Here is a 12,186-nt window from a genome sequence, read left to right on the forward strand (position 1 = left end):
GGGGGGGTGCGATCCAGCCGGGGCAGAGGAAGCCGGGGCTGCTATTGGAAATTCAAATGCTGCAGATCTATAGTACAAAGCGTGCTGGTAAAGAAGTCCAGGTCTTCCTCGGAGAAGTGGACGGGGCTCTCCAGGGAGCCCTGCAGGCTGGGGGAAAGCCCCTCCGAGATGTGAAGGCAGGAATCTGCCGAGAAGAGGCTCAGATCTGGCAACAAAGGCGACTCCCGGCTCTCGGCGAAGGCATTGTCCGGGGCGCCGCTCTGCTCCTCGGCGGGGGGCGCGGGGTAGCCGGGGCTGCGGGCCGGCGGCTCCCCGGCGCCGGCCGGCCCTTTGCACGCCGGCTGCTTGGCTGGGAAGGCGCAGGGGGGCTCCGGGCCGCGGCCGAAGGCCGGGCTGTCCTCCGCCTCGTCCGCCGGGTCGCTGCCCTCGTCCGGGCCGGGGTAGCCGGGGTCGCCGTCGGGCGGCTCCTTGTGCTGCGTCTGCCGCTTGTGCTTCATGCGCCGGTTCTGGAACCACACCTTGACCTGGCGCTCGGTGAGGTCCAGCAGAGCCGCGATCTCCACCCGCCGCGGCCTGCAGAGGTACTTGTTGAAGTGGAACTCCTTCTCCAGCTCCAGCAGCTGCGTGTTGGTGTAAGCCGTGCGGAGCCGCCTCGACCCGCCGTCCGGGAGCCCCTGGGTGTCTTAAGCACACACACACACACACACACGGGCACGTCCTGGGAGCCCGCGCAGACAGGAAAGGAGCTGCAGCCCCCAGCCCGGGGTCCCGATCGCGGGGGCTGAGCTGCTGCGGGACACGAGCAGGGGAGCTGGTGGCCTGCACCCAGCACCCCGGTGCCCGGCCCCCGCTGGGAGCCACACGCTGCCCTTCCCGGGCCTGCCAGGGGCAGGGATCGCCCCCACCCCCTCCCCCAGCTCCACCCGCCTGGCTGGGAAGAATCGCGCCCAGCTCAGCACAGTTGTGGCCAACAGTTTGGGAACTCCGGATCCCAGGGAAGGCGGGGGGAGGGGATTTTTCCTTGGGAAGTCCAGCACCTTGGCACCAACCGGCCTGCCTCCCATCTGCCGAGGGGCCAGGAAAGGAAACAAAATCAACCCACTCTCTCCAGTCCCCTTGAGCCTAAAGCCCTGATTATATCTATATCTATAATCTACACCTACATACATATGCATATGTATATGCGTCTATATATGTATATGTATGCATATATATATATGTATATGTGTGTTTGTATACCTGTACATATATACCCCCCACATATATATACACATACATATATATCACACAGATACACAGACACACATATCATGTATGCATGTGACTATGCGTGCATATACGTATATGTGTCTCTATGCACCCACACATACACACACACACACATATATATGCATATGTATACGTATGATATAGGGCCCGTCTTGATGGAGAGCTCATTGATAAAGAAAGGATGCTGCATTATGTCCCCGGGAAGGTTTTGCAAGGGGGAGGTTGCCTTTATTCCACAACTGAACAAATGCTGGACACTGAAGGGGCAGCTTCTCCTGCTCTTCCCCGCACCGACCCAGACACAAAAGCCTCCGCAAAGCTCCTTTCTCCCCCGCGGTCTGTAAAACAGCACTTGCTAGCCTGGCGGGAAGCGCGGGCGCCCTGGCATATTAAGATCTAGCTTCTCCTTCCAACCGCTGCTGTTATATAACTAGTGGACTTGTCGCCTTTGAAAGATGTTTAGAAATAGCCGGGATTAGCATTTTGATCCGCAATAAAATAATCAGCAAGAGGGGGCATATTGCTGCGGCGTCTTTTATTGCGTGATACAGATTCGGGGATGGCGCGGGGGAAGGGGGGGAGGATGGAGTAGGGGGGAAGGATGTCAATAGGGTTATTAGTAGAACCCCCCAGTCCCTGGAAGCCCCCCGCCACCCCTCAGTGTACACACCTGCAGGAGATCCAGCAGCAGATCCTGGAACCGAGGAGGAGGATGGCGAGGAGGAAGAGGAGGCTGGAGCCTGGGTAGCTTTCTTGGTGGATTTCTTCTCTTTCATCCAGGGGAATTCTGCAGCCAAAGGGCCGGGATGGATTGGGGGCTGCTGGGCCAGGCCATGGGTTGCTCTTTTTTGGCTTCTTGGTCTCGGCTGGCTGCTGGAACAAGGATTCAGGCTGAGGATGGTTTGCTCAAAAGGAGGAGGAATTAATGTCGAGTCCTTGATTGATGAAGTTTGAAATGTCTCCAGGACAGCGGGAAGGGACGTCAGGCACTCTGCGAGCGAAGGCTGGCTATTTATAAACCCGATCTCCCTCTCAAATTCAAAATTCATGGCTTTTCCAGGGCCCAGGGTAGAAGGGAGGGGAAGAGGCGAAGGAGGAGGGAGGAAATCTGAGGGCCTCGATTGTTATTATTATTACGATGATTATGATTCTCAGGCTTTTATAATTGTTATATTGCTGATAATACAGGCGTATGGGGACCTTGCTCTATTAAACAGGAGACTGGGGCGAAATTGCAGCCAATTCCTGGTCACATGACCGGCTTTGGCCAATGGCAGGCGGGGCCTGGTAGAAAACAGAAAGCATTATTTTCTTTAATTGATTTTAAAAAAGGGGCTCCAGTGGTAAAAATAAAATAAAATAAAATACAGATCCTGTTTCCTCTCTGCAAAGAACCCAGGCTATGGCATTTAAGGATGTTGAGCTGTGTGCTGCAACAGTCCAGGCAAAAGTGGAGATGCCTGAAGGAAGAGGAGGCTGGGTGGAAGGGCAGGAGTTGCCTTTTTAACTCTTTCCCTGCCTGAGCGTAGAGGGGCTGATTAGCACAATGGGTGAGACGAGAGCAATTAAGAAGCGGGCTCATTAATCTTTTGAAAGTTTTGACAACGGGGCTAAATCAAGACTAGCAAAGAACTTCCCCAGTTAAGGCAGATGTAAGCTCTCTTCTCAGTGTAAACCCAATAAATGAGACAATCTGGAGTATCGGACCTTGACAAAACCTGCAGTTGGGATTTAAAAAATATCCAAGCCTGGGAAAGTTCAGGTCAGTACGAAAGCTTGATCCAGAGGTTTCTTTCTGGCGGCTGGAGAAGCAGCCCATTATAAATCCTTTGAAATCAGAAAGTAAAGCTGGAAACGGTCGAAAAGTCTCCCCGAGCTAGTTAAATTACTTTTAAAACATAGAGCGGAGCCCTCCCTTCCTAACCGGAGACTGAAAGAAGGCTTGAAACTCTGCTTGAAGAGGAAAACTGTTTTAAGGTCATGGACCTATTGGCAATCGGTCCCCATCCCCCCCCCCAGTAACCAGCTCCACTTTAATAGTTTATAAAATAAATAAGTAAAATTAAAGGCCATTTATTTACCAGTAAGATTTTTTCCTTTTAAAAAGTGAGCAGTTTCACACAGACCCCTGCCCCCCTCCCCAAAAGACAGAGAGAGAGAGAGACGATCAATCTTTTGCTCGAAAGCCTTCTGACAGGTCAGTCTCACTAACTTTACCAAGGAATTTTGGCTTTTATTGGGGTTACTAAGAAAACAGTGATGCCAAAACTGTAACCTACGGACGAAGAAAGCAGTGGGAAATATGAAAGGTTGGACGATAGAAAAAATAGACAAAAAATCTATAACCTCAAAGAATTCTGACATTTGGGAAGGTTTTCAGTTTGTTTGCTCTAGCTCCATTCCCCCCATCTCGTAGCAAAGGAAGGTTGGCAAACTGCATTCAAGCAGGCGGGAGAGCCTAGAAACTTTTGTCAGTTAAAACATCCGTGTGGGTGGTGTGTATTTCAGGGGAAGCACATAAATCTGGAGCCAAAGCGAGGTGCAGCTCAGCAAAAAAAGGGGAGGAAAATAAAACCTCAGCAAAAAGACATGGATACAGTCCGGGTGGGGACTCTTAGTTCTGGTAGACTATATTTCCCCCAAAAAATGTTTCAGATCGCTAGGATTTGACCTCTGCAGCAATCAGGAAAAGGTAATATATAAATAAACTAATACGTAAAACCCTGGCAGATCAGAATCGGTATCAACATACACATGTTGAAGATATGCTTCTCTTTAAAGATCCCTGATTTGAATCTTCCTGATAAACTTAACCAGAATATTATTCTCTGCAGCCTGGGAGAAAGACTGCTGTAGCAGAGAATATATTGAACTAGCTTGGAAACTGCTTATAGCTTCTGTCAACTATTTCTGCTCACTAGCACTAAAGTTACAGACATGAAACCTGTTGGGGGAAGGAATATGTTTTCCCGTATTTCGTATGGATTGACCAGATAGGAAGCTGCCTTCTTAATTGAGGAGCAAACGCATCCTTGTTTTTTTCTAAAAATAGCGGAACAATACCTTGCAGGTTTAATGAACGTTAAAGACCAACAGCAAACTTTTTTTTCCTCTTTGGGCAAAAGCAAGCCTACTTACAAGCAAGTGGGAAATAAAATCGAGAACACAGGAAGGCCCAGAAAAAGGACAGGAAGGAACAAAAGAGACAAAATATCAACCTGACTGGTGAAACGTGACATGGCCCTCTGGTTCTGAGTTGGCTTCGCTTTCACTTATTTTTAAATGAATTCACAGAATTCAGGGATACAACAGCGAACACTATGGCGCCCAGGATCTCAGTCTCAGCGTAGCTACCTCATCCAGAAAATTATATTCAGGAGAAGAGGGGGGAAAAAGCCAACCCTTGACTATTCTTATTTGATCTGATCCCAATCAAAGCTTCCACGCTCTTATGCTTTTAAATTATAGTATCACCGAATGTTAAATTGCTTCTTGCATGGATGAGCATAACCCAGCTACAGGCCGGGGTAGGAAAACAAATTCCCTTTTTTATTGTTATTTATTATTGCACAAGGGCTATAATTACTAACTTGGCACTTCATTTATTAGAAGAAATCAAAGGTAAAAAGAGCTAAAAATAATTTCTCTTTGGAGGTCTTCAGCCGTGTGCATGTGTTTTTGTGGTGTATCTCGTGTATAGATTTATACATATACAGGTGTATACTAGATGCATGCATGTATGTGCGTATATATGGACACACAGTCCTAATGAACAGATTTAAATCGCTGTTTCCGATGACAATGAGGTTAATACTCAATGCCCTTTCATTCCCACCCGCAAGAAGTAGCCAAAATTCCCGCCTCCAGGACCTTATCCCTTATTTCTCCTCCCTTATTTGCTCCACCAATATAAACGTCTACGTTTGACAGACAGTTTCTATCCAGTTCCAGCATCATAAAACTTTTATTGAGCCACACTACTTATAAAATAAGTTTTCTTATGGCTTTGGATCATAAAAAGCAAATTATCCACAGTGTTATCTTATTTGTTTTTTCTGCTGCACTTCTTCTTAAGCTGTCACTGCCAATTTACCCTATCACAGCATCTCTCCCCCCTCATCAGGGTTTTTTTTTTTAATATAGTGATTTAATTTCACCTCAGTTTTAAAATTCCTGCATGAAAACTCTTTGCCTTTTTGTGATTAATCATTTTCCTTTGTTTTCATTTTAGACCCAATGGCTGCTTAGTTTGGATGACACGTGATCCCTTCTCTTGGTAACCGCAGAAGAGGACTGTGAACTTTAGTCTGCGTGAGAGAATTTAAAGCAGGCTTCCAAAGGGATGGGGGGGGGGTGGAATTGGAGACTAGCTATTAACTTTTTAATTAAATATCGTACACTAGGAAAGTGTCAACGGTTTATAACCTGCTTCTCCTGCGAAGTAAAACAAATAGGATTATAACCGGAGGGGTTGAGCAGCGGAGAAGAGAATATAGATACATACGTATCTGTCTGGAACCTCTGGAAGACTTAGACTTACGTTTTGACTACTTTATTTTATTTTTGCTTTTAAATCCGACTAATAGGACAAGATAAAATTGATAACAGAAAGTTTATTCAAGAATTGTTCAACAGACAACCCTTAAGCAAGGAAATAAAATAACTACTAGAAGAACAAAGAAAAATCTCCAAAGAGGAGAAGTGGGATGGGAGGGGTAATCATCTAGAGTTCTTCTAATTCAGGACTATACAATTACAGTCTGGTTCTGCTCTCATGCCTCCAGTAGAACTAATTACATTATTCATAAGTACGAGGGTAACATAAAACTACTGGTCTTTCTAAATTACAATAACTAAAATAAGCTTGTTGTACAATGACAAGGAAACACAATGTCCTTTATAACAAGTAAATACTAAAAAAGTACAATTTGATTCTTTTCTTCTCATATAAATACATAATGTTGGGGATAAATTATACAAAAAAAGAAAATATTTTAAACTGGCTATAACCAATAAATATATATGAATGTTCACCAGAACACACACCTATTGAAAGACGTCACGACTGAGTTGGACGCGACGGCCTTCAAAGTTGTTTTATACCCATTCAAATGTAAACTCTAAGTGCAACGAAGATGTCCAGACAAGAAAGCATTAGCAAATACTCGCGATCCATTCACTTCTGCTTCGTTTGGAGGACATACCGTTTGTTCAAATATACCCTGTTTTCACGTTAAGTCAAGAGAAGAGGAGGAACAACATGTAGGACTTCCAAGTCTTAAGATTGCTTTGTTGTTGGTTTGTTCGAGAACCCTTAAAAACAAAAACAAAGCCCCGGTGTCATCGAAGGGCGATTTCACTGCCTCAAGAGGCGAGGGGGCAAAAAAATAATAATATTCAGACCTGCCAACTTTCCCTGTAGAAAGACAAAATGGTGCAGCTTTGCATGAAGAATGGATGTCCCAGACCCTTCTCGACTCTTAGCCTCTTTGGGCTGGGGGTTGGCGGGCAGGAAGAGAAGAGAGAGTGGGTCCTCCAGGGTTGGCAGGTGTGGATATTTTTCATCTCGTGGTGGTGGTGGTGGTGGTGGTGGGAGGGAGAAGGTTACTCAGCAAAAAAAACCCAACCCAAAATCGAAGGAAACCCTCAAAAGAAAGATGCCCATCATCTAAGGAGTTAAACTGGAAGGGAGAAAGCAAGACTCTTTGCGGGGAGGGGATCGAGAGGGGGGTAGTTTTCTGTGGCTCAGTTTAAATTTAAAAAAAAAAAGAAGAAGAAGAAGGATCTCTGTTGTCGCTGGGCCAGCTGGACAGATCTGGTGAGTCGACAACTTGAACCCACTGGGTCTTGTCATTTTCAAGGTCCAAGGATTATTTGCAATTCTCCGCGCTTTCTGCTGTTGGTGGTGGTGTTTGCTGTTGTTTTTGGGGTGCTTTATATATATATATTTCTCTCTCTCTCCTCAGATGTCGAGGAAACTGCCCCGTGTGGGTTCAAAAGCATTTGTGTTGAAGCATCAGGAGAGCTATGCATCTATCTCTATCTCTACAGCCGGGGAGACCGCGGGCGGTAGCTTGCAAATAAATAGGGCTGAGTTATCACCGCCCCCCCACCCCCCCACCCCAAGACGCGGCGCCTAAGAAAACCGGGAACAAAAGCCCCACCAAACGGATCGCTTTAAGGGTTCAACACAAATGTTTCTGAATCAGATCCCACAGCGGGTTGGCTCCCCCCTCCTCCCCCGGGTCAGAGCTCCACGAGTCTGCTCTGCCCTCCCACCCCCATCACAGGTGGGTGAGTTTCGGCGCCTCTTGTATTCTGCCCTGAGAAGAGGAGTGGTGCGTGGAAAGGTCTGTGTAGGTGGGGTGGGTCTCGCACGGTCCGTGGTGCTGGCTGGGGGGCATCTGCGGAGCTGCGCTGTAGTCCATGCTGGCAGACTGGTGGTGCGGCAGGTGATTGAGGCCGTACAGGGAGGGGCCGGAGGCGGCCATAGAATCCACATAGTTGCCCCCCACGTACACGGGGCTGCCCTGCATGCTGGGGGTCCCATAGCTGCCCCCGTTACCCTGTAACACGTGCGGGTCGTACTCGGGCGCCGTGTTGGCGTACTTCTGTTGCGAGGGGCACCCTTTGATGGGGTTTTGGTAGTTAGTCGACATGGCATAGGCATTCTGGTGGGGCTTATTGAAGGAAGGCGGAGATGGGGCGTCGTAGTTACTAGGCATGGTGTGTAAGGTATTCAGAAACCCGGCGGAGGACTGCATGGGCTGGGGGGGGCTGCCCGTGGGGGAGGGTCCCCCGGAGGAGGACCCCATGCCCTTGGACTTCTGATCCTTTTTGTACTTCATCCGCCGGTTCTGGAACCAGATCTTGATCTGCCTCTCGCTGAGGTTGAGCAAGTTGGCCATCTCCACCCTGCGGGGCCTGCACAGGTAGCGGTTGAAGTGGAATTCCTTCTCCAGCTCCACCAGCTGGGCGCTGGTGTAGGCCGTGCGGGCTCGCTTGGAAGCGGAAGATCCCGGAGGGCTTTTCTCGCCGCTGCAGCTTTCTGCCGGCCGAAATGAAATAAAAGATAATTACTTACATGCAGAAATTGAATGCATCGCTTCTTAATAAATCCTGGAGCAGGCGCGAGGACTTCGACCTCCCCCCCCCCTTGCACATTAGCCTGCACTCTATAATCATGTCATTTATTAAGAGTTCTGTTCTCCAAAGCTGCCCCTGGTTTATGAAAATTTGATCATGTCATGCAGAAAAGGATTCCAGGGCCAGTTATTGAGGAGTCGATTATTTTCAACAGATAATTTTGGAGAAAATAATATTTGGCAGGGGGTGGGAGGAGGGGGCAGGAGCGGAATAATAAATGAAGGCCAACCCCGGCGCCTCCAGGGTGGCGGTGTTGGTCGCAGGGGCAGGCACGTTACACAGACACACAGGGCTGGGAGCCATGGAAGAGTGTGGTCGCACCCACACACGTAGCTACACGCCTCTGTTTGCCTCTGAATTGCACGTGCACCTCTGCAAGTGCTCTACAGGGCATCCATATAACACCCGCGTGATATTAGCAACGCCTGTAGTACACAGAGGCAGGTCTGCATGTAACTATGTATGGGCAGCTGTGTCAGACTATTCTACATGGCAATTCCCTAGCTAGAAGTATGATCTACCTACCTAGCTACGTAATTGCATACGGTCAGATAGAGGTAGTTGGCATCATAGCTATCAATGTGTAGCAGATTAGGTAGGTAGGTAGGCAGGCAGATACATACATACATACATATTATGGAATTGCGTGGGTATGCCTAAATATGATGTAACAAGCACACGCGTTCATTCATGAGCCTCTGCAGGCCTTCAAGACTTCAGCCATCTTTATCCATGTCTAATCGTTGCATTTCACTCCAGTCCCAGGAACAGTTCAAGTGCACATCTCTACCTCTTCACCAGAGGCCAAATCCACTTTCCCCAGCCCACGAGCCCAGTGGAAGCACTGGGAGCTTTGTCCAAGGAGAGGCGGAAGGGGCTGGCTCCTGACGCCTCGGTGGAAATCTTTTCGGCTTTTATTTATCCCACCCTGGGACAAGAGCCTGTGGCCTGTAGGTCCTCTACCTCACTGCCCAGGGCAATGGGTGGTGACACAAGCAGAACTTATACCTGTGCTAGGGGAGGTGTTTTTCTGTTTGGAGTTTTGCCTCGATTCTTTCATCCAGGGGAAAATCTGTTTGGTGAGACTTGCATTTGCACTGAGACTTGATTTGCTGGGGGCAGTTTTACTGCTCCCGGACTGGTTATTGCTGTTGCTACTGTTGCTGTTGGTGACAGAGTTTGGGGGTGGTGAGACAGGTGGAGGCTGGTGATGTTCCTGGGGCAAACTTGGCCGCATGCAGCTTCCATTCAGGTCTTTACTTTTCGCATGAGGGGCAGCGTTGCCAAGAGACTGCAGGGAGCAGGCAGACCTCTGGTAGTCATTCTCCACGTGAGAAGAAGGCTGGAAAGGCTGTTGAGGACCATCATAACCAAACCCATTGGCCCCCTGGTAGGTGTAGCCCCCAAAGAGCGTCGAGCTGTCGTAGTATGTTGTTTTCTGCATCTCTGGGCTTCCCCAAAAATATTTTTACTGACTACCAGGGTCTTGACACCCCTATGGAAGAACATTGGCACCCCAAGGTCACGTGACAGTCCGTTTCCAGTTGTCTATTGGAAGCTGACCTGAAAGGTTAGAAGAAACACACAATAATAGTGGCCTGGCTATGAATCCATCTTAGGTAGTGAAAAGCACATGACATGAATAGGTTCCTACAGAACAGAGCTAACAGATGCTTGGAGCAGATTCCTCCTGGCTTTAGACTACTCAGATATTTCAGCACAAAAGTTTTGTTCGTGTGTTGTGTTTTTTTTTTAAATCAGCACATTTTTCTTCCAAACATTGCCCTGGGTAGGTGTCAGCGTGCTCCATGCTCCACACGTGAATTCATAGGCATATATGCACACAGACACATATGTAAACACACACTCATTCACGGGAGGGCAAGAATACACCGGGAAAGACTGCAACCAGGCCGGGAGCAGGCACTCCTGCCTTCCCCATCACACTCCAACCAGCAGTTCCCAAAAGTAAAAAGAAAGGAGGACGTTATTCAACTAGAATCTCCCATCTAGAGGCCCAGACACTGTAAAGTTCTTCTGGCTACCCGGGATGTTTCCTTTTAAACTGAAAACAGCAAATAGTCAATATGTTTTCTCCAGGTAACTGTCTCCTGACACAGTTGGCTCGCTTTGCTGTTTACACAGGGGCTCATAATGTCTCTAGATTTCTGTGCAAACACTTTAAGCAGGTCCTGGGAGCGCACATTCAAACTGGTCTCCACCCCCCCACCCCCCTTCCTTGGCCTGCTATTTTACATGTTGCAGCACAGGTTGTATTTAGGAAACTTGCCCCCTCCTGCCCCGCACCCCCCACCCCCAACTGGAGTCTTGTCTCTGGGACTGCGATTGAAAAGATTTGATTCCAAAACCGGTTTCATTGATGTTGTTGTTGTTTTTCTTTTCAAGACAAATGTGTCACCAGGCCATTTGGTCTTGCCTTGTATCCCTTTGACTTTGCCTCCTTTTTCCTTCTTTTCTGTTTTGGTTTTCTTTCCAATCCAAGCCCAGAACTTCTAAAAAAACCCCAAAAAACCCCGGAAAACTACCGTTCTTATTTTGTCCCCCTCTTCTCTATTCAAACATAAACTTTCTTCACACATGAAGAAGAAGAAGACCAAAATAATAAGCAAAAAGAACAGACCCTGTCTCCTTTACCGGAAAATAAATTAATGTGTGAAGACAACCAAGCAGCACACACATTTTCAAAAGCCGGTAAATTATCTGATGAGCCTGCTATGGGGCTTGGGGGGGTTGTTCTGTTTTGTTTTGTCTTGTCTTGTTTGGGTTTTTTAAAAGTGTCTTTGGCTATTTGATTTGAACAGGAGCAGTCTTGGAGAGTTTGGGGGCAAATACAATCTATTGCCATCTTTCCCAGCATTAAAGGTTGAAGAGAAGGCACTGACTGACAATAAATGATCCACTGATTTTGTCTTCCTGACTCATGTGTGTTTGTGACATAGCAGACTAACCCCCACCATACACTTCTAGCCACAGCTAATGTACTCACACACAGGTTTGATTTAGCCTCTACCCTTTATATATCCCCAAACCTCGGTATCTTCGGCAGAGATCTCCTATGATTCTTTTTTTGTTTTCCATCACATAAAGGTTGCAATCATTTCCCCTGAGAATTATTGGTGGGAGACCTTGGTTTTTATTTTATCCGCGTGGAATATATTTTAATAAAAAGGATCATCCACGACCAGAGCCGAAGAGCCGTGAATTAATTAGCAAACAGCAGTGTCTGTATTATGAATAGGTTTGCTTAAATTGACTAGAAGAGCAGAGAGGTGGGAACCTCTTTGAGGCCTTCTTATCTGGCATTGGTTTCCTTTCAAAAAAAAAAAAAATCAAGACCCTGAGAGTCTTTATGAAAAGCAGCTAAAAATAATAGCGATGATTTTCAAACAAAAGTTCATAAAATAAATTTACGGCCCCCTTCGTCCCAAAGCGAAGCCTGCTGCCTTGTGGCTTCCACCGAAGAGGTTCGCTTTTGTATCTCATCTCTCAACGCGTCACAAATGCCGGTCATTTATCTTCGCCGAAGACGGGCGGAATCCTAATTATTTACTCCAAGGAATTGTTTAAAAAAAACCTCAGCCAGAATAATAAATATTAGATTATATCGTGTTCCAATTAACCAGAGCAGGATCCGCGCCAGGAGCTTTCCCGAGGCTGGAAGTTTCACTTTTTGAAGGATAACAACATTAAAGGCAGAACTCTGCGCCTGGGAACTTTTACTGCTCGGGTTCAGAGGCAATTGGAATAAAT

The 12,186-nt window shown here is 47.3% G+C and overlaps 2 protein-coding genes across 4 annotated transcripts in view; both read right to left on the reverse strand.

Moving 5' to 3' along the window:
• Positions 1-6: 6 nt before the first annotated feature.
• On the reverse strand, positions 7-3,033 carry HOXB2 (homeobox B2). The gene is made up of 2 exons (XM_019548376.1): positions 1,940-3,033; positions 7-682 (listed from the first exon to the last, which is right to left on the reverse strand). The coding sequence occupies exons 1-2, from the start codon at positions 2,316-2,318 to the stop codon at positions 42-44; spliced, it is 1,020 nt and encodes a 339-aa protein (XP_019403921.1). The 5' UTR covers positions 2,319-3,033; the 3' UTR covers positions 7-41.
• Positions 3,034-5,862: 2,829 nt separating this feature from the next.
• The window catches only part of HOXB3 (homeobox B3), a 43,208-nt gene continuing 36,884 nt past the window's right edge, over positions 5,863-12,186 (reverse strand). For all 3 annotated transcript variants that reach the window (XM_019548378.1, XM_019548380.1, XM_019548379.1), the window contains 2 exons: positions 9,424-9,978; positions 5,863-8,317 (listed from right to left, as the gene is read on the reverse strand). In XM_019548378.1, coding sequence (XP_019403923.1) covers positions 7,554-8,317; positions 9,424-9,859 — 1,200 coding nt within the window. In that variant the 5' untranslated portion in view covers positions 9,860-9,978 and the 3' untranslated portion in view covers positions 5,863-7,553. The remainder of the gene's footprint in view (positions 8,318-9,423; positions 9,979-12,186) is intronic.

This window comes from Crocodylus porosus, unplaced genomic scaffold, assembly GCF_001723895.1.
Source record: "Crocodylus porosus isolate Cpor-Errol unplaced genomic scaffold, CroPor_comp1, whole genome shotgun sequence".
NCBI lineage: Eukaryota > Metazoa > Chordata > Crocodylia > Crocodylidae > Crocodylus > Crocodylus porosus.